Below are 22500 nucleotides of genomic sequence, written 5' to 3'. Positions count from 1 at the left end.
CTGCATGAGGATCTCTCAACAAGAGCAGTAATCCCAGCCACAACTGCCTCTTTGGACACAATCAAGAGCCTACACTAGTTCTGTGGAGACCTTGGCGAGGGCGCCACCGTCTCTCCGTCGCAGAATGGCGTCGTAATGGAACGGTCGGTATGGTGGGATGGAGGGACCGAGGCCGTGGAAAGGGAGCACTATGGTAGTGAGATGGAACAGTGAAAAGATGAGAGAGTTAGCCATGGTATGTACGAACTTGTTGGATATCAAAGGCAAGGATTACTTCTCTCTCTCTCTCTCTCTGTCTCCTCTCTCTCTCTCTCTCTCTCTCTCTCTCTCTCTCTCTCTCTCTCTCTCTCTCTCTCTCTCTCTCTCTCTCTCTCTCTCTCTCTCTCTCCTTCCGACACGTACACCACAGCCTGAACACTCACCACTTGCCCCCCACCCACGCCCGCCCACGGCCACCCACCCACGCCCACCTACGCCCACGGCCACCCTCCTACCTACCCAGCGCATACCTCATCAGTATTTTTGCCCCGGCATGACCAATTAAATGCTTGACGAGCGTCGTTTTGAAACACAACTGATCTATTCATGCTAGCTGCCAGCTCCCCGGGTCCTATGACCTTCTGGCTCCTGTGGTCCCCTGGGTCCTGTGGTCCCCTGGGTCCTGTGGTCCCCTGGGTCCTGTGGTGCCCTGAGTCCTGTGGTCCCCTGGGTCCTGTGGTCCCCTGGGTCCTGTGGTCCCCTGGGTCCTGTGGTCCCCTGAGTCCTGTGGTCCCCTGGGTCCTGTGGTCCCCTGGGTCCTGTGGTCCCCTGGGTCCTGTGGTCCCCTGGGTCCTTGGGTCCCCTGGGTCCTGTGGTCCCCTGGGTCCTGTGGTCCCCTGGGTCCTGTGGTCCCCTGGGTCCTGTGGTACCCTGAGTCCTGTGGTCCCCTGGGTCCTGTGGTCCCTTGGGTCCTGTGGTCCCCTGGCTCCTGTGGTCCCCTGGCTCCTGTGGTCCCCTGGGTCCTGTGGTCCCCTGGGTCCGTGGTCCCCTGGCTCCTGTGGGTCCCCTGGGTCCTGTGGTCCCTTGGGTCCTGTGGTCCCTTGGGTCCTGTGGTCCCCTGGGTCCTGTGGTCCCCTGGGTCCTGTGGTCCCCTGGCTCCTGTGGTCCCCTGGGTCCTGTGGTCCCCTGGGTCCTGTGGGTCCCCTGGGTCCTGTGGGTCCCCTGGGTCCTGTGGTCCCCTGGGTCCTGTGGTCCCCTGGCTCCTGTGGTCCCCTGGGTCCTGTGGTCCCCTGGGTCCTGTGGGTCCCCTGGGTCCTGTGGGTCCCCTGGGTCCTGTGGTTCCCTGGGTCCTGTGGTCCCCTGGCTCCTGTGGTCCCCTGGGTCTTGTGGTCCCCTGGGTCCTGTGGTCCCCTTTCTCCTGTGGTCCCCTGGGTCCTGTGGGTCCCCTGGGTCCTGTGGTCCCCTGGGTCCTGTGGTCCCCTGGGTCTTGTGGTCCCCTGGGTCCTGTGGTCCCCTGGTTCCTGTGGTCCCCTGGGTCTTGTGGTCCCCTGGCTCCTGTGGTCCCCTGGGTCTTGTGGTCCCCTGGGTCCTGTGGTCCCCTGGGTCCTGTGGTCCCCTGGGTCCTGTGGTCCCCTGGGTCCTGTGGTCCCCTGGGTCCTGTGGTCCCCTGGGTCCGTGGTCCCCTGGGGTCCTATAGATCCTATGGCCCCCGTGTGTCTTTCCTGTCCTCTGAGTCCTATACTCCTTTGGTTTCCAGGTCGAAAGATGCTCTTAGACCCGGTGGCCTCTGGGTGGCCCAAGATCGCCTTGATCTTAAGGTCACTGGGACCTAAGATCGTAAGCCCCCCCCCCTCTCCTCCACGCTCAGGGCCAAACTCCCTGTGACCAGGAAAGAATTACTGGATACGTGGAAGACACTCCCAAGAAGAACTGCATTCTTCACCAAGCATGTAATATCTCCAGCTGGGCTGAACACATACCGTCCACCCCCCCAACCCCAACCCCAACCCCAACCCCAACCCCCCCTTCCCTTGGTCTCTTAATGTCACATTCCCCCCCTCCCTTCCCCCCCTAAGGGCAAAGTTATATATAATCTGCTCTGAGTGCTATATATTGTCTGCTCTGTGTTATATTTTGTTTGCTCTGAGTGTTCTATATTGTCTGCTCTGAGTGTTCTATATTATCTGCTCTGAGTGTTCTATATTGTCTGCTCTGAGTGTTCTATATTGTCTGCTCTGAGTGTTCTATATTGTCTGCTCTGAGTGTTATATATTGTCTGCTCTGAGTGTTATATATTGTCTGCTCTGAGTGTTCTATATATTGTCTGCTCTGAGTGTTATATATTGTCTGCTCTGAGTGTTATATATTGTCTGCTCTGAGTGTTCTATATTGTCTGCTCTGAGTGTTATATATTGTCTGCTCTGAGTGTTATATATATTGTCTGCTCTGAGTGTTATATATATTGTCTGCTCTGAGTGCTATACATATTGTCTGCTCTGAGTGTTATATATTGTCTGCTCTGAGTGTTATATATTGTCTGCTCTGAGTGTTATATATTGTCTGCTCTGAGTGCTATATATTGTCTGCTCTGAGTGCTATATATATATTGTCTGCTCTGAGTGCTATATATTGTCTGCTCTGAGTGCTATATATATATCGTTTGCTCTGACTGGTATATATTGTCTGCTCTGACTTATATATGGTCTGCTCTGACTTACATATTGTCTGCCCTGACTTATGTTTACTTTGAATGTTGTCTTGTCTACTTTATGCTATCTTGTCTGTTTTGAATGGTAGCTTTCTACTGTGTTATGATGTCTACTTTATCGGTTATCTTTTCTACTTTGTTATCTGGTTTACTTTGATTGTTAGCTTGTCTACTTTGACTATTATTTTGTCTACTTTGAATGTTATCCAGTCTACTGTGACTGTTATCGGGGATACTAAAGCCGTTATCTTGTCTACCTTGACTGCTATCTTGCCTACTTTGTTATGCTGTCTGCTTTGACTGTTATCTTTTCTACTTTGACTGTTATCTTGTCCACTTTGACTGTTATCTTGTCTACTTTGACTGTTATCTTGGCTACTTTGACTGTTATCTTGTCTACTTTGACTTTTATCTTGTCCACTTTGACTTTTTTCTTGTCCACTTTGACTTTTATCTTGTCCACTTTGACTTTTAACTTGTCCACTTTGACTTTTATCTTGTCCACTTTGACTTTTATCTTGTCCACTTTGACTTTTATCTTGGCTACTTTGACTGCTATCTTGTCCACTTTGTTATGCTGTCTACTTTGACTATTGCTTGTTTGCTGCCACTGCTATCTCACCCCCCCCCCCATTACGATAGCCAGGATGTTCCCAGCCTCCAGTAGAGTGTTAATTTCACCGACACGTCACAATTGGCAAGGTCGCCCACTCCTCCCTTAATTTTATCTCCCTCCCTCTCCCTTCCTCACCCCTTTCCCCTCCCTTCATTCAAAACCCCTCTCCCTCCCTTACCCTACCCTCCACCCCCCACCCCCCACCTTTATTCTCCATTTAACTCATCCTACCTTTGACCTTCCTTGCGCCCCCTCCCTCCCCCCACCCTTACCCACCAGGCGCTCCCGTACACAGCACTCCCCCCCCTCCCACCCCATCCTCTCCCTCGCTACATACCCCAGCTCAATTCTCCATATACTCTCATATCATGTATATGTGCTGGTTAGCATTGTAAATGTGTAGCCACGTCTGTGGTTGAAAATAATAATAATAATAATAATAATAAAAACTCTCAGGTCACTATAATTAACATTCACTTAAATGATAGAATAAATAAAGCAAAAAAAAACAAAAAAAAAAAAACAGCCTTCGGCAAAGAGGATCAAGTAACCACCGCTATAAAGAAGCAGCTTCACTTTAAACCAAGCTGTATAGTCCGGCCTAGTCTGTGGTTCTGGAGGGGTATTGGACCTGCTGCATGGGTGACAGCTTCTCTCCCATATCAACCTACCCTGGCTTTGCGCTTTCTGAGCTTTCATACATATTTCTGAGCTTTTTTCCTCCACTTGTGCCTCTCCAGTTTCTTTACCACCGAAAAACCATAATTCCCACCTATATGTGTGTGTGTGTGTGTGTTCGTTAGAGAAAATATATATATATATATATATATATATATATATATATATATATATATATATATATATATATATATATATATATATATATGTAGAAAGATATGTAGAAAATGTATATGTAAGAAAAACAGATCGGCAATCAGTACATTAGACAACCGATGGTTAGAGAGGCGGAGTCCAAGAGCTAACAGCTCGATCCTCGGAGCCACAAATAGCAAATCCACATCCCAACCACTCCAACACAGCCTCCAGCTCCTCTTGTCACCCCACTAACAACAACAACAACCCCTACCTCCTCCCCCCAACCATCCTCCACTCCCCAAACCCCCTTTCTCTTGTACATCATTTCCTCCTCCTTCTTCTTCTCACATTCCTCTATCCCATCTTTATCGTGTATACTCCTGTCTCCGAGGCAACTGGTACTCTGAGAGAGAATATCAACATCAGAGGCCCGAGACTGTTCAACACGCTTCCACTACACATAAGGGGCATAACTGGCCGACCCCTCACAGTGTTCAAGAGAGAATATCAACATCAGAGGCCCGAGACTGTTCAACACGCTTCCACTACACATAAGGGGCATAACTGGCCGACCCCTCACAGTGTTCAAGAGAGAACTATCAACATCAGAGACCCGAGACTGTTCAACACGCTTCCACTACACATAAGGGGCATAACTGGCCGACCCCTCACAGTGTTCAAGAGAGAACTATCAACATCAGAGGCCCGAGACTGTTCAACACGCTTCCACTACACATAAGGGGCATAACTGGCCGACCCCTCACAGTGTTCAAGAGAGAACTATCAACATCAGAGGCCCGAGACTGTTCAACACGCTTCCACTACACATAAGGGACATAACTGGCCGACCCCTCACAGTGTTCAAGAGAGAACTGGATAAACACCTCCAAAGGATACCTGATCAACCAGGCTGTGACTCATACGTCAGGCTGCGAGCAGCCGCGTCTAACAGCCTGGTTGATCAGTCCAGCAACCAGGAGGCCTGGTCGACGACCGGGCCGCGGGGACACTAAGCCCCGGAAGCACCTCAAGGTAAGGAGGCTGTTGAACAAATTTTTAAAATTACAAAAATAACAAAATACACATTTGTGTGATATTTTGATTCGAGACGAAAGCTGTCATCAGCGATGGTAAATATATTGTCCTGATTATCAGGTAATTATCACTGGTCCATTAGCAAGCTTATACAATACGTAATAATCGCCTTGTTAGGGGGGGGGGGACAGGAAGCCTGTGGTTATGCCTATCAAGGTGACTACTGTTCTTTCCCAGGATGACACCGACACTAGTGTCCTGGCTTACTGCTTGGTGAGTAGGAAAACAAAATTCCTCTTGGCTAACCACGTCGCAGGAAACGGGAGCCTGGCAGCAGGAAACAGGAGCCTCCCAGCAGGAAACAGGAGCCTCCCAACAGGAAACAGGAGGCTCTCAACTGGAAACAGGAGCCTCGCAGCAGGAAACAGGAGGCTCGCAGCAGGAAACAGGAGGCTCTCAACAGGAAACAGGAGCATCGCAACAGGAAACAGGAGCCTTGCAGCAGGAAACAGGAGCCTCGCAGCAGGAAACAGGAGGTTCTCAACAGGAAACAGGAGGCAGGCAGCATGAGGCAGCAACAGTAATATTGAGGTGTTTGGCTGGCGGCAGATTTGTCAGGGCGGGCACCACTCTGTGTCACCCTGACACACTGTGTCACCCTGACACTCTGTGTCACCGCTTGTTATCTCTGGTATCGACAGAGCATGTGTGCTGTGGCTTCTGACACCTCCCACGCCCACACAAACACGCCACCACTCACGCACGCCCACACTCACACACACACATGATAGCAGGCGTAGAGAGCAAGAGGCTGGACACTAGATACCAAATAGGAGTTGATATCACACCGAACCTGAAGCCCACATCAAAAAGATATCATCAGCGGCATATACGCTGAATTGATAACCTCAGAATTGCTTATATATATATATATATATATATATATATATATATATATATATATATATATATATATATATATATATATTATTTATTTAATACCTCAGAACCTTGTATACGTATGTCAGACCAATCCTATAGTATGCGGCTCCAGTCTGGAGTCTATATCTAGTCAAGCATGAAGACGAAGTTGTAGACGGCTTTGAGGAAAGGCTACATGAACTGAACCTCATGTCGTAGGGAGACAGAAGCGTTAGGGAAGACATGATTCCTACATCCGAAATTCTCCGTGGAAGTGAGAACTATTTAGGACAGGGGGACACAGGATAAATCGAGGCGGGACCAAACATATGAAGCTCAAAATCCCTGCAAACACAATTTGGTAGACACACTCACATACAAACACACGCCCACTCACATACAAACACGCCCACATTCACACAAACACACACCCACTCACACAAACCCATACCACCCACCTCCTCTCTCTCTCTCTCTCTAAATAAACACGCCGACACAAACACAAGTCCACTCTCACACACACACAAACACACACGCCCACACTCCCTTAAACAAACACACGCACGTAAACACGCTCCCTGTAGTGTTTTTTGGTCTAGGAGGCCAGTGTCATTGTTGATTATCTCCAAGGTCTCCTGTGTGCTGCTTGAGTGTCCCCCCCCCTCCCCCCCTCCAGGGCCATGCTGTCCGGCCCCTGTCTAAATACTGTCCACACATGATGTCCTGTCCTTTATATATATATGGATAAATACATTAAGACAGCTCATTCAATACATTGGACAGTACATTAAGTACTGTCCAATTTACAACACTACACCCAGTGCAATCCAACGGAAAGGTTGATGATATTCTTGAGAGATATAAGAATTTTGCACCAAGACTGTAATTTTTGGTTGAATTATCTGCATGTCTCTTGCAAATTGTCTATACAGTATACCTGTGTCATAAAAGTATTTGTGTGTACGTCTGATACCATACTAATCGGCAAGCAATAATAGGGTAGGTTAGGGTACCCTAACTTCAAGGTAACTAACTTCAAGGTAACTAACTTCAAGGTAACTTTAAGGTAACCCTGAGCTCAAATAACTTACTTTGGTTTAAGTTATTCACACATGCCTGTAACACCACCACTACACTATCTCTGCTTCCTGATTATACTGCAGTCATATTGGGTCATATCTGAAGAAATATATTTATTTTGTTTTGTCCTCCAAAACCATTCAGTGAGTGGTGGGAGAATGATTATAGTGTCATATATATTGCTTTCAGGAACACTGGAACCAGCTAAGATCTGCCTTATGGAGGAATGTCAGGTATACAACAAGTACATCAAAATTTACATCACGTCGCCCAAAAAAATGAAAACAAAATTGGTTGTTATTGGAAAGCAAATAAGAATTGGCCAAATCTTGCTGGAATATTGGGTATCTTCACTATCATTTTTTTTAAACAAAAGCCGGTTAAAAATCCTGACAGGAAAAGATATAAAGGTCATATATATACATATATATGCCTGCACGAATTAAATCAAATGCCACGTCGTAATAAAATGAAATCAACAATTCGAAATATTATCCATTCAAACTAAACAAGAAAATCAAGATTTATAGAAGAGGAAAACACGAGGTTAGGTAAAAAATACAATATGAAAACTTGGTCATTCGGATGGTCACACTTAAAGTTTAGCAGATGTTCCAGTTCCAGGGATAAAACCTTCCCTGGAAGACCATCCATGAAAGACTCTCATTGGAAGAGTCTCCCTGGATGGCCCTTCCTGGAAGAGCCTCCCTGGATGGCCCTTCCTGGAAGACAGTCTCTGTATGGCCCTTCCTGGAAGAGCCTCCCTGGATGGCCCTTCCTGGAAGACCGTCTCTGTATGGCCCTTCCTGGAAGAGCCTCCCTGGATGGTCCTTCCTGGAAGACCCTCCCTGGATGGCCCTTCCTGGAAGAGCCTCCCTGGATGGCCCTTCCTGGAAGAGCCTCCCTGGATGGCCCTTCCTGGAAGAGCCTCCCTGGATGGCCCTTCCTGGAAGAGCCTCCCTGGATGGCCCTTCCTGGAAGAGCCTCCCTGGATGGCCCTTCCTGGAAGAGCCTCCCTGGATGGCCCTTCCTGGAAGACCCTCTCTGGATGGCCTTTCCTGGAAGACTCTCCCTGGATGGCCCTTCCTCGAAGACCGTCCCTGTATGGCCCTTCCTGGAAGAGCCTCCCTGGATGGCCCTTCCTGGAAGACCGTCCCTGGATGGCCCTTCCTGGAAGACCGTCCCTGGATGGCCCTTCCTGGAAGAGCCTCCCTGGATGGCCCTTCCTGGAAGACCGTCCCTGGATGGCCCTTCCTGGAAGACCGTCCCTGGATGGCCCTTCCTGGAACACCGTCCCTGGATGGCCCTTCCTGGAAGACCCTCTTTGCAAGACCCTGCTAGATCCACCCTGAATAACCTTCCCTAGAACAGTATCCTTCCACATGCTGATCTTCCAGATACATCACCCAGTATCCAGGCACCATGAGCTCTTCCTCAGTGGACGGAGCAGTATTGGGCGTCCAAGGAAGCCTTCGGTAGCATGGAAACTGTCGGTGATCGCCGACCACAATAAACTGGTCGGAAACAATAAGACAACGATGAAGGAACTTGGATTGTATTTGAAGAGGGGTTCTAGGAGTCCTTCTACTCCCCAAGCCCGGCGGCACCTTATTACACATGTCTAGTGCCACTGTGCCAGTTCCCTCGGGGCACTGATTTGTGGAAACTAGCGTTACCAAGCTCCCCTTCCCAACTTATATCTGCGAGGTCCATGTAACTCCGTGTGTGTAACCGCAGGACGACCGTGTCAGTAAGTGTATTTAGGATAAGTAACTACGGCCTCGCCTGGGTATTACCACAGATCATCTCAACGTGAGTCTCCAATGGATCTGGCAGCGGCTGCGGTGAAGAAGACGGAGGAGAAGGCGAAAGAGAAAACGGAGGAGTGTCTACCTCTCAGTATCTTCCTCACAGTATCTACCTCTCTGTATCTACCTATCAGTGTCTAGGGCGGAAGTGAAGAGTAGATCTTTACGCCCCCGCCGACCAGCCATGTTCTTTACCTGTTACGTTACAATTGAACTATTCCAACATTCCGAATTCTTTGTTGAATCTGGCCTTAAAAAATTGTGGATGGAGGTGGCTTCCAACACTTCTTCTTCGAGTCCTTCTCGTATAGAAGACCAGTATTTTCCCCTACATTCCTTCTGGTCGTTTGCGTTTCCAGCTTATCTCTGTGTCCTCGTGTTCCCCCGTATCTCACTTTGAAGAATGAGAAGCGGAGAGTGGAGGAAGGAAGGAATTATCAGGAGAAGCAGGCGATGAGTCACAATAACGTGGCTAAAGTAAGTTGACCAGACCACACACTAGAAGGTGAAGGGACGACGACGTTTCGGCCCGTCCTGGACCATTCTCAAATCGATTGTGACTTGAGAATGGTCCAGGACGGACCGAAACGTCGTCGTCCCTTCACCTTCTAGTGTGTGGTCTGGTCAACTTATCAGAAGCGCGAAGTCATTGACTATATAGCACTGGGAAGAGGTCAGGATAAGGATTTGGGGTGGGACGGAGGGAAGGAATGGTGCCCCGAGCCACTTGCTTACTCACTCAAAAATCAGCTCAAAGTTGAAGATTTTAGAGGGAGATGAGTGATGGCAACTGTGCAGACTATGGCACCCCTGGGCACGTCCACAAGCAGGCAGACTATGGCACCCCGGGCACGTCCACAAGCAGGCAGACTATGGCACCCTGGGCACGTCCACAAGCAGGCAGACTATGGCACCCCGGGCACGTCCACAAGGAAGCAGACTATGGCACCCTGGGCACGTCCACATGCAGGCAGACTATGGCACCCTGGGTACGTCCACAAGCAGGCAGACTATGGCACCCTGGGCACGTCCACAAGCAGACTATGGCACCCTAGGCACGTCCAAAAGCAGGCAGACTATGGCACCCTGGGCACGTCCACAAGCAGACTATGGCACCCTGGGCACGTCCACAAGCAGGCAGACTATGGCACCCTGGGCACGTCCACAAGCAGACTATGGCACCCTGGGCACGTCCACAAGCAGGCAGACTATGGCACCCTGGGCACGTCCACAAGCAGACTATGGCACCCTGGGCACGTCCACAAGCAGGCAGACTATGGCACCCTGGGCACGTCCACAAGCAGGCAGACTATGGCACCCTGGGCACGTCCACAAGCAGACTATGGCACCCAGGGCACGTCCACAAGCAGGCAGACTATGGCACCCTGGGCACGTCCACAAGCAGGCAGACTATGGCACCCTGGGCACGTCCACAAGCAGGCAGACTATGGCACCCTGGGCACGTCCACAAGCAGACTATGGCACCCTGGGCACGTCCACAAGCAGACTATGGCACCCTGGGCACGTCCACAAGCAGACTATGGCACCCTGGGCACGTCCACAAGCAGGCAGACTATGGCACCCTGGGCACGTCCACAAGCAGACTATGGCACCCTGGGCACGTCCACAAGCAGACTATGGCACCCTGGGCACGTTCACATGCAGGCAGACTATGGCACCCTGGGCACGTCCACAAGCAGGCAGACTATGGCACCCTGGGCACGTCCACAAGCAGACTATGGCACCCTGGGCACGTCCACAAGCAGACTATGGCACCCTGGGTACGTCCACAAGCAGACTATGGCACCCCGGGCACGTCCACAAGCAGGCAGACTATGGCACCCTGGGCACGTCCACAAGCAGGCAGACTATGGCACCCTGGGCACGTCCACAAGCAAGCAGACTATGGCACCCCGGGCACGTCCACAAGCAGGCAGACTATGGCACCTAGGGCACGTCCACATGCAGGCAGACTATGGCACCCAGGGCACGTCCACAAGCAGGCAGACTATGGCACCCAGGGCACGTCCACAAGCAGACTATGGCACCCTGGGCACGTCCACAAGGAAGCAAATTATGGCACCCTGGGCACGTCCACAAGCAGGGAGACTATGGCACCCTGGGCACGTCTACAAGCAGGCAGACTATGGCACCCTGGGCACGTCCACAAGCAAGCAGACTATGGCACCCTGGGCACGTCCACAAGCAAGCAGATTATGGCACCCTGGGCACGTCCACAAGCAAGCAGACTATGGCACCCTGGGCACGTCCACAAGCAGGCAGACTATGGCACCCTGGGCACGTCCACAAGCAAGCAGACTATGGCACCCTGGGCACGTCCACAAGCAAGCAGACTATGGCACCCTGGGCACGTCCACAAGCAAGCAGACTATGGCACCCTGGGCACGTCCACAAGCAGGCAGACTATGGCACCCCGGGCACGTCCACAAGCAAGCAGACTATGGCACCCCAGGCACGTCCACAAGCAGGCAGACTATGGCACCCCGGGCACGTCCACAAGCAAGCAGACTATGGCACCCCTGGGCACGTCCACAAGCAGACTATGGCACCCTGGGCACGTCCACAAGCAGACAATGGCACCCTGGGCACGTCCACAAGCAGACTATGGCACCCTGGGAACGTCCACAAGCAAGCAGACTATGGCACCCCGGGCATGTCCACAAGCAGGCAGACTATGGCACCTAGGGCACGTCCACAAGCAGGCAGACTATGGCACCCTGGGCACGTCCACAAGCAGGCAGACTATGGCACCCCGGGCACGTCCACAAGCAGACTATGGCACCCTGGGCACGTCCACAAGCCGCAGACATGACCTGGCACCCGTGGGAGAATGCCTTGCGCTTATTGAAAGCGATTAGACTCATCCGGGCATATATGTGGCACTGGTCACGTCACTCCTCACACCATGTGGCACTGGTCACGTCACTCCTCACACCATGTGGCACTGGTCACGCCACATACTCCACCATGTGGCACTGGTCACGCCACATACTCCACCATGTGGCACTGGTCACGCCACATACTCCACCATGTGGCACTGGTCACGCCACACCCCACACCATGTGGCACTGGTCACGCCACATACTCCACCATGTGGCACTGGTCACGCCACACCCCACACCATGTGGCACTGGTCACGCCACATACTCCACCATGTGGCACTGGTCACGCCACATACTCCACCATGTGGCACTGGTCACGCCACTCCCCACACCATGTGGCACTGGTCACGCCACTCCCCACACCATGTGGCACTGGTCACGCCACTCCCCACACCATGTGGCACTGGTCACGCCACATACTCCACCATGTGGTAATGAGTAATTACAACTATGGTAATTGTATGGAACGTGTAATTACCATACAACGTGTAATTACCATTATAATAGAAGTATCCATTAGTATAATCCATACCATTAGAGAGTAGAACAACTCCCGAAATCCTCTCCAGGTAAACTCCAGGCATTATTCAAACGACAATTTCACACAAACTATACCACCTGGTATAGTGCTATTTACAAAGTATTTTCTGGATAAGAAGTCCAGAGAGAGGCGTAAATATATACAAAATACAACATAAATAAATCATACATCTTCCCCAGCCATAGTTAATACATCTCAGATGTAACACTCTTAATTCAGGACACTTTTAGGCTTAGTTAGGTTTGTATTAGTGAAACCGGTTTTTGGTTTTTAGACCTAAAACCTAAATTTTTTTTCGGGGGTGGGGGGGGAGGGGAGGGGAGGTTTTAGGCCTCTTTAAGCCCTAGGTAATTTAACTCTTTCCAAGGCCAACTCTAGACCTAATTAAAAGATAAACAGCTGTTGGGACAAACAAGTAACTTAGTTACACACAGAAATCACAATAGCGTGATGCATCAAATGAAAAAATCCACAAGGGCCGTGACGAGGATTCGAACCTACGTCCGAGAGCATCCCAGACGCTGCCTTAATCGACTGAGCTACGACATGGTCAAAAAAAAAAAGGAGTTGAAATCAGAAGTATTAAGATCCAAGTAAGTTCAGTAGAACTTCTGGTTTCAACTCTTTTGACCATGTCGTAGCTCAGTCGATTAAGGCAGCGTCTGGGATGCTCTTGGACGCAGGTTCGAATCCTCGTCACGGCCCTTGTGGATTTGTTTATGTGACTTTGTACCCAGCTGACGGAGGCCACCTGACCGGACACCGTCTAAGCGGACCTCCAGATAGTGAATTACCACATACAACACAGCCTGGGTACACGGGCCACAGCTGTGACACATGACACATATCTACACTTGCACCAAGTCCCAGTAGAGGACACACCTGTACACGAAACACACCTGTACTGGGCCCTCCGGAACACACCTGAACTACACACACCAGCCAGAGGCACCCCAGCAGTTCCACACTTTGGAACACACCCACAAGAGGCCCTTCTGCCCCCCCCTCCCCCCCCTCCCCCCCCCCGGCTCTCTGAGGGACCAGGGGGTGGGGGGGGGGGGCAGAAGAGCGGTGGGGGGAGACAGGAGTGCCAACCGTCCCACGCAGGGCCAAAGTGGTCAGTTGTGGGGATAAAGTGGTGAAGAGGGGGACCAAAGCGCAGGTCCGGCTGGTACAGGAAGTGGATGTTAGTGTGTGTGTGTGTGTGTGCGTGCGTGTGTTTGCATGCGTGTGTACGCGCGCATGTGTATGAACAGTTATTCTCGCCTGATCCCCAACATACACAAACACCATCCCAGATGGATTGCCATCCTCCACGACCACTAAAACAATACAGCGGCGCCAAATACAGAACAAAATACAAGGCAAGACAAATACTCAGCTCTGTAACCGTCGCCTCGTACACCAACAACACCTGTCGGGCCTCGCTAAAACACCTGTCGGAACACGTTACCTGGAAAGACAACAAAAAACATACGAATTAGGTAAACTCTTGAAGGTCAATTGAGCCATAAACAGCAGCTTCTATTTACACCTACACAAACTCATTCACATATATGTCTATATATCTCTATATATCTCATTCGTATACACACATTCCAGAGATCACACAAACCAGTATTTACCCAGGTTGAGGAAGTGGCATAGAAGAGGGAAAGGTACCTGGTTGAGGAGGTGTCACAGGGAGGAAAGGTACGGGGTTGAGGTACCTATCCGTGCACCATTGCCTGAGGCGTTTGGATCTATACTTACTTGTATGTGACGAGATCTCTATAGTGAAGCGAAATTGGTAAACCTATTTTCCCATTTCACTGTAGATTTTCTTGCATTTTGTGATCGCATTCTGTGTCAATTTTCAAATAAATTACACATACATTTATTCACTCATGCACAATCATGATATACAATTAGGAAATTAGAATTGAACTCATCATTCGCCAATAATTGTACCTCACTATTTACTCACCACTCTTTGACGCCTCATTCACCATCTCATTCACCACCCGGCTCTTCCTTACTGCCACTGCGTCCAAAATCCATCCTCCTAACTCAAGCAGAAATGAACGAACCATCCTACTAAATTATCAGGTCTGACGCAAAGTAAATCTTGATGTATGTTTGTTTGCTGTATGAAGTTTGTTTGATGTTTGATGTATGAAATCTTGATGTATGTTTGCGAGAATCAACTTTTTTTTTTTTCAAAGCAGTCTGCATTTCCTGCGTTGGTTACCCCATAACGTACGAAACTTGACCTATTAGTTGAGTTGACGGGTTGGTGTACCATCCACCCTGTCATCTCCACCCGTCACATCCACTTGTCACCATCCACCCGTCACTATCCACCCGTCACTATTCACCCGTCACCGCAATAGCCACAGCAGTACCAATAACGTGCATTAACGCTAAAATCATTTTTAGTGTTATTCAAATCGATGAATATTACATTTGCAAAGAGTAATGAGTCTATGCTATTAATTCAAATCATGATTATTACCACCAATTCTTTAGGGCTTAATTGCCATGCCTGGAATTAGGACTCATTCATGGAATATTCTCATCGGCAACCCATTCACGTATAAACATGGTGATTGGTGTTGATTCTGTGTTATATATATATATATTAATTACTCGACGGGTATTTTTATGTATATGAAATAGGTGCACAAACATTTACATGGCAAAAAAAGGTGCCATAGGTCGTCTATAGATTTATACAGGTGTGCAGCCTTAGGTGTGTATACAGTCTACACCCGCCTACACTTCATGTATACACCCTCATCTCATGTATACACCCTCACCTCATGTATGCACCTCCCTCATTAGAAATCATATCTCTACTTTTATGGAAAACAATTAATGCCGTAACCGTGCCGAGATCCACAAGGTCCAGTATGACCATTACTCCTGCTTGATGGTGTTCTGGGAGTTCTTCTACTCTCCAAGCCCGGCCCGAGGCCAGGCTCGAGTTGTGAGAGCTTGGTCCACCAGGCTGTTGCTTGGAGCGGCCCGCAGGCCCACATATCCACCCTAGCCCGGTTGGTCCGGTACTCCTTGGAGAAAATGATCTAGTTTTCTCTTGAAGATGTCCACGGTTGTTCCGTGGACATCTTCAACTATCATGGCAAAATCACAGATGCCTTAGAAAATAAGTGCAGATTTTCAACATTGAGAGAAATCATACTAACGTGAAATATCAATGGGAAAATCCGCAGGAGGGCTCGAACCCGTGAATTGGGTATTCCCAGCGCAATGAACCCTGGTTCACCGTCTATAACGCTGATTGAACATCGATTACACTGATTTAACACCGAACCAATGCCATACTTTTGGTCACTACGCTCACTGGGAAGGTAAACTTGGAGCAACAATGTTGACACTTCTCACCCCCCTTGTTTGACCTTATCTCATCCCCCCCCCCGAGGTCAGCTGCTTGACAGCACCACTGACACAACAACCTCGTAGAACTGATTTCCTTTTCGCTGGTACACTGATGGTCTTCCATCTCACACTAGTGTGTTATGCATATATATATCCAGCAAACGCATAATTAAATCTAAACTTTTCTTCATTATTTAAACGTTATGAACGTTTTGAACCATTATTAAAACGTTTCAATAACGTATATAAAACGTTGTTACGCCTTATGTTTACTGTGTAAAGCCAATCAACCTCTGGAGGGTTATTAAGGCCACCGCAATAGCTTATTGATTAACTAGCAAGTATACTTTAGCTGTGAATATTGTCCAGGATAATATACACCGAGAAGTGGGTTATACATCTCTCTTATTCATGTATTCATCTCACTGTATCGGTATACTAGCCTTACTGGGCATGAGTAATGATTTTAAATGAAATATATAATCCTGTAAATAGCATTTATGAATTAATCATATTTCTGTAATCACAGTTACTCGCTGTTTCCTGTTGCTTAGATACTCCCTTATCCACTGGAGCACCTTGAGGTTATCTTGAGGTTATCTTGAGATGATTTCGAGGCTTTTTAGTGTCCCCGCGGCCCGGTCCTCGACCAGACCTCCACCCCCAGGAAGCAGCCCGTGACAGCTGACTAACACCCAGGTACCTATTTTACTGCTAGGTAACAGGGGCATAGGGTGAAAGAAACTCTGCCCATTGTTTCTCGCCGGCGCCTGGGATCGAACCCAGGACCACAGGATCACAAGTCCAGCGTGCTGTCCGCTCGGCCGACCTTATCTCTACTCCTGCCTGATTCTCAAACTTTTGTAAGTCTTTTTTATTAAGTTCTGTGCCAAAGGCTTTCTGACAGTCCAAGAAAATGCAGGCTGCCCACCCTTCTCTTTCTTGCCTAATTTTTGTCGCCTGGTCATCGAATTCTATTGAGCCTGTGAGGTACGATTTACCATCTTTGAACCCATGCTGGTGGTGTATGTTACAAGTTATTTTCCTCCAGATGTTCTACGAGCCTTTTCCTCACAATCTTCTCCGTCACCTTGCATGTGTGTGTGTGTGTGTGTGTGTGTGTGTGTGTGTGTGTGTGTGTGTGTGTGTGTGTGTGTATTCACCTAGTTGTGTTTGCGAGGGTTGAGCTTTGCTCTTTCGGCCCGCCTCTCAACTGTCAATCAACTGTTTACTAACTACTTGTGTGTGTGTGTGTGTGTGTGTGTGTGTGTGTGTGTGTGTGTGTGTGTGTGTGTGTGTGTGTGTGTGTGTGTGTGTGTGTGTGTGTGTGTTGTATGTGTATGTTTGTGTGTGTGTATGTATGTGTGTGTGTTTGTGTGTGTGTAGTGCAAACCACGCATCCTAGCACGGGAGACTCTTTGCATGCTAAATAAAACTCAACACACACACACATACACACACACACACGCCAAAAACAACTAGGACAACCATCCTGAATGACCTCGTCGTGTTGGGAACCAACCAACCCCCTCACCAGCGGCCGCCCACGTACAGGCTTCTCTACCTACCAACCCCAAACCCCTAAAGGAGCAGTGCCCACCACAGGATACAAACTAACAGATTCCTATGCAAGGGGCGCCCTGCATAGTCTCCTGGCCCACACATACGTGTCCCTACGTGTGTACAGCCCTAAACTTAACCCTTCTGATACACGAATCAACGAACGTCGACAGGCCTTCACTATCGGATGAATTGCCTGTCGGCCGAACCAAAAAATAACAGTACATATATCCACAAGAACGGATGGAGACGCCTGGATGGATCACAGGGGATAGACACAAGAAGAGGACCAGCTTCCAGGTAAGTGAAGACATATTCCCCCATCCAGCGGATAGGAGATATTCAAGTGGATAGTACGTGGGGACGTGAAGGAAGAAACCTTAACTGATGGTCTAATAGAGTCTGAGGATGGAGCAAGGCGATGACAAACACACACACACACACGAGAGAGAGAGAGAGAGAGAGAGAGAGAGAGAGAGAGAGAGAGAGAGAGAGAGAGAGAGAGAGAGAGAGAGAGAGAGGAAGGATAGGGGCCTCTGAATCTGCACAAGGGACAGTTATTTCCGTCATCCCACGGTAATAATCCTATCTCTCAGGATATTAGCAGCCCCCCGGCCCTCTTCCACAGCGTTGCTGGTCTCATGCCTATCCTTACCTATCCTTACCCTGGAGGCCTGGATAACTGAGGCCAACTCGGACGGTAGATTGACCTACCTTGAGGTAATCTTGAAGAGGACCCGAGGACCGGTGATCTGGTCAACTAGGCTGTTAGACCCAGCTGGCGACTAACAGTCTGGTGTATGGTTTATACGTCAGTCTTACAGTCTGGTGTATGGTTCATACGTCAGTCTTACAGTCTGGTGTATGGTTCATACATCAGTCTTACAGTCTGGTGTATGGTTCATACATCAGTCTTACAGTCTGGTGTATGGTTCATACGTCAGTCTTACAGTCTGGTGTATGGTTCATACGTCAGTCTTACAGTCTGGTGTATGGTTTATACGTCAGTCTTACAGTCTGGTGTATGGTTCATACGTCAGTCTTACAGTCTGGTGTATGGTTCATACATCAGTCTTACAGTCTGGTGTATGGTTCATACATCAGTCTTACAGTCTGGTGTATGGTTCATACGTCAGTCTTACAGTCTGGTGTATGGTTCATACGTCAGTCTTACAGTCTGGTGTATGGTTCATACATCAGTCTTACAGTCTGGTGTATGGTTCATACGTCAGTCTTACAGTCTGGTGTATGGTTCATACATCAGTCTTACAGTCTGGTGTATGGTTCATACGTCAGTCTTACAGTCTGGTGTATGGTTCATACGTCAGTCTTACAGTCTGGTGTATGGTTCATACGTCAGTCTTACAGTCTGGTGTATGGTTCATACGTCAGTCTTACAGTCTGGTGTATGGTTCATGCGTCAGTCTTACAGTCTGGTGTATGGTTCATGCGTCAGTCTTACAGTCTGGTGTATGGTTCATACATCAGTCTTACAGTCTGGTGTATGGTTCATACGTCAGTCTTACAGTCTGGTGTATGGTTATCTTGAGGTTATCTTGAGATGATTTCGGGGCTTTAGTGTCCCCGCGGCCCGGTCCTCGACTAGGCCTCTACCCCCAGGAAGCAGCCCGTGACAGCTGACTAACTCCTAGGTACCTATTTTACTGCTAGGTAACAGGGGCATTCAGGGTGAAAGAAACTTTGCCCATTTGTTTCTGCCTTGTGCGGGAATCGAACCCGCGCCATAGAATTACGAGTCCTGCGCGCTATCCACCAGGCTACGAGGTCCCCTCGCTACGCATCGTAGCGAGGTACGGACAGCATTAAATATATAAAACTGAGTTTTAAAACATACGAGAACAATGCTTTTTTTTTTTTGTTATTATTTGTTTTTTTTTTTGGACGTGGCTAGTAGTTTGTGTCAGGTTAGGCAAACCTGAGCCCTCTCTCCCTCACTGAGACATTTCCCTCCCTCCCTCCTTCTCTTAGGCACTCCTCTCCCTCCCTTCCTCAGGCACTCCTTCCCTCCCTGTGTGTGTGGCCCTCCCTCCATCCTAGTAATCCCCGGAGCCCCCCAAACTACCCTGCATCTCATTAGCTGGATCCCTTCCAGTCCAAATGCCTGGCAAGACAGCCATCGTCTTGACGTCTTTTTCTATTCTAAAGGACGGGCATGTCTAGGCCGAGCGAGCAGGCCCGTGGCCGAGCAGGCCCGTGGCCGAGCAGGCCCGTGGCCGAGCAGGCCCGTGGCCGAGCAGGCCCGTGGCCGAGCAGGCCCGTGGCCGAGCAGGCCCTCGGCCAAGCAGGCCCGCGGCCAAGCAGACACACCGTCAAGCAGGCCCGTGGCCGAGCAGGCCCTCGGCCAAGCAGGCCCGCGGCCAAGCAGACACACCGTCAAGCAGGCCCGTGGCCAAATTTCTTGCCCAAGCCAGAGAGATCCTTTCCTGAATTCCCCATTCCAGCGCGCGACGAGGAACAGGAAGAACGGAATGCGTCGATGTTCGCCAGACTATGACGGCCGCGGCGCCTGTCCCTCACCAGTCTCCGCCACTGTTATTTCTGTCCCCCCCCCCAAAAAAAAATAGAAAAAAAGAACCGAGTCTTGCGCAGGTGGACCAAGCAACAACAACAACAACAAGACTGTATTCGAGTGGGTTGATTCGTATGTGTTTTTTTTTTGGCCCGTTCATCCTGTCACTCATGGAGGAGGGTGGGGGGGAGGGGGAAGGGGAGGGGGAGAGGGAGAAGGGGGAGGGGGGAGAAGGGGAAGGGGGAGGGGGGGGGGGCGAATACCCCAAGATGTGTATACTTATGTTTTGAAGGAGACAAAAAAGGAAGTGAGGTATTTACCTACACGGGAGGGGAGGGGGGGGGCTATGGAAGAGGGGGGGGGGATGGGGGAGTTAGGGGGTTCCTGTTTGCCTCTCTTAACTTCCCGAGCTACGGATACACCAAACTGTTGTGAGCAGGGGATAGCACAAGGATAGTGTTCAAGAATATGGGATTGAAGCCCTTTCGTGCTAGAAGTTAGTGTAGGAGGGTGTGGGGCAAGGTGTAGGGAAGTTTTTGCTTAGGGGGGGGGGGAAGGAATCGCCAATTCCTTGAGGTACTCACTCATCAGGTATTCCCTGGTGATTGTCTGATCTGTGGCCAGCCTTCCCTGGTGATTGTCTGGTCTGTGGTCAGCCTCCCCTGGTGATTGTTCTGGTCTGTGGTCAGCCTTCCCTGGTGATTGTCTGGTCTGTGGCCAGCCTTCCCTGGTGATTGTCTGGTCTGTGGTCAGCCTCCCCTGGTGATTGTTCTGGTCTGTGGCCAGCCTTCCCTGGTGATTGTCTGGTCTGTGGCCAGCCTTCCCTGGTGATTGTTCTGGTCTGTGGTCAGCCTTCCCTGGTGATTGTCTGGTCTGTGGCCAGCCTTCCCTGGTGATTGTCTGGTCTGTGGCCAGCCTTTCCTGGTGATTGTCTGGTCTGTGGCCAGCCTTCCCTGGTGATTGTCTGGTCTGTGGCCAGCCTTCCCTGGTGATTGTCTGGTCTGTGGCTAGCCTTCCCTGGTGATTGTCTGGTCTGTGGCCAGCCTTCCCTGGTGATTGTCTGGTCTGTGGCCAGCCTTCCCTGGTGATTGTCTGGTCTGTGGCCAGCCTTCCCTGGTGATTGTCTGGTCTGTGGCTAGCCTTCCCTGGTGATTGTCTGGTCTGTGGCTAGCCTTCCCTGGTGATTGTCTGGTCTGTGGTCAGCCTTCCCTGGTGATTGTCTGGTCTGTGGCCAGCCTTCCCTGGTGATTGTCTGGTCTGTGGCTAGCCTTCCCTGGTGATTGTCTGGTCTGTGGCTAGCCTTCCCTGATGATTGTTCTGGTCTGTGAGGCAAATTGTCTCCAGAGCCTTCGCAAACAGCCATATCACAGCCTGGCTGCACCGGTAAACCCCGACAGGAACTTGTCCAGCTCTCTCTCTCACTCTCTCCCTCACTCTCTCACTCTCCTGACAGTCTCTAGTGATATTGTTATCCGGTGAACTACATCTACCCTCGGCCTGGTCTCAGGCCTGACTCGGCAGGCGTCGAAAACCTCCCGAAACCCTCCCCAGGTATGGTCCAGGTATGACCCTTCCTTATCACCCAACACGTCGCCTTTAAATGGAAATCTATCAATCTTTAAACAAATAAAAAATTTCAAATTAAAACATCGTAATAGTGACGTTTTCTTACGCATCGGCTTGTATAGCATCTAGGTGGGTTGCTTGGTTTGTGTTCGTTACTAAATTGGGCTAAACAGTTGCATTTGTTACGGAGAGGCCAGTTGAGAGGCTGGGGTGTCTTGCACACACACACACACCCCTTCTCTTGATTCGCCACTCCGTAAAGAAATGAAACGGTTTGGTCCGACTTAGAAGCGTGCGAACTCCGGTCATTCCCCTCTCCCCCCCTCATTCATTGCACTCATCATTTCATCATTGCAACCCATCATTGCACAAGCAACTTGCAATAAAACGATGATTTAATTTTTGACCCAAACGTAGCATTTTTGAACGGTTTGGCCCCCATTCCGTACACAATGCGACGCAGTGGACGAAAAGACGGGGCAGGGGCAGTGGACCGAAAGACAGGGGGGGTGGGGGGTGGGGTTTTGGGGGATGGGGGGGGGGGTTGCAGCATACCGACCCCCTGCAGCAGCAGCATACTCCTGGGGATGCAAAGTCAAATATTTATTCTCTCATAAACATAAAGTTTGGAAATGGCCACATAAATTGCCATAAGTGGCCTTGGCTGTGGTCGAAACTGTGCAACATGCAATCTTGCAAACTTTTATAATGCCTCAATTAAACAATGAAATCCAACGCTAAATTCTCGGAAAAGTTAATCATTATAATGTAAGAATCACACCATTTCGTTCATGATTTGCAATCCAGCGATCAGTTGCATTTGTTGTCAATACCTAAATACTTCATTTAAATATATATATTTTAAAGCCAGAGCACGCTAGGTGATGCGTTGCTGTCATTCAACCCAACTGTTGTGTGTAGCATACTGTTACTCTCCTGGGCTGGTTGCCTGTTGGGTGGGGGGGGGGGGACGCAAAGCCCGAAATCATCTCAAGATAATCTCAAGATAGCCCGTAGCAGCTGTCTAACTCCCAGGTACCTATTTACTGATAGGTAACAG

At 49.7% G+C, this 22500-nt stretch overlaps 2 protein-coding genes across 8 annotated transcripts in view; one reads left to right on the top strand and one right to left on the bottom strand.

The window, feature by feature from the left end:
• LOC123767948 (fat-like cadherin-related tumor suppressor homolog) overlaps positions 1–22500 on the top strand; it is a 511054-nt gene that overhangs the window by 180418 nt on the left and 308136 nt on the right. The gene's annotated exons all lie outside the window — the stretch shown is intronic.
• Positions 2961–8538, bottom strand: LOC123750415 (collagen alpha-1(XVI) chain-like). The gene is made up of 2 exons (XM_045732529.2): positions 7816–8538; positions 2961–3245 (listed from the first exon to the last, which is right to left on the bottom strand). The coding sequence occupies exons 1-2, from the start codon at positions 8536–8538 to the stop codon at positions 2961–2963; spliced, it is 1008 nt and encodes a 335-aa protein (XP_045588485.2).

This window comes from Procambarus clarkii, chromosome 58, assembly GCF_040958095.1.
Source record: "Procambarus clarkii isolate CNS0578487 chromosome 58, FALCON_Pclarkii_2.0, whole genome shotgun sequence".
Classification (NCBI taxonomy): Eukaryota; Metazoa; Arthropoda; class Malacostraca; order Decapoda; family Cambaridae; genus Procambarus; species Procambarus clarkii.
The sequence above is the reverse complement of the archived record's forward strand: the minus strand, read 5'-3'. Positions and strand labels throughout refer to the sequence as shown.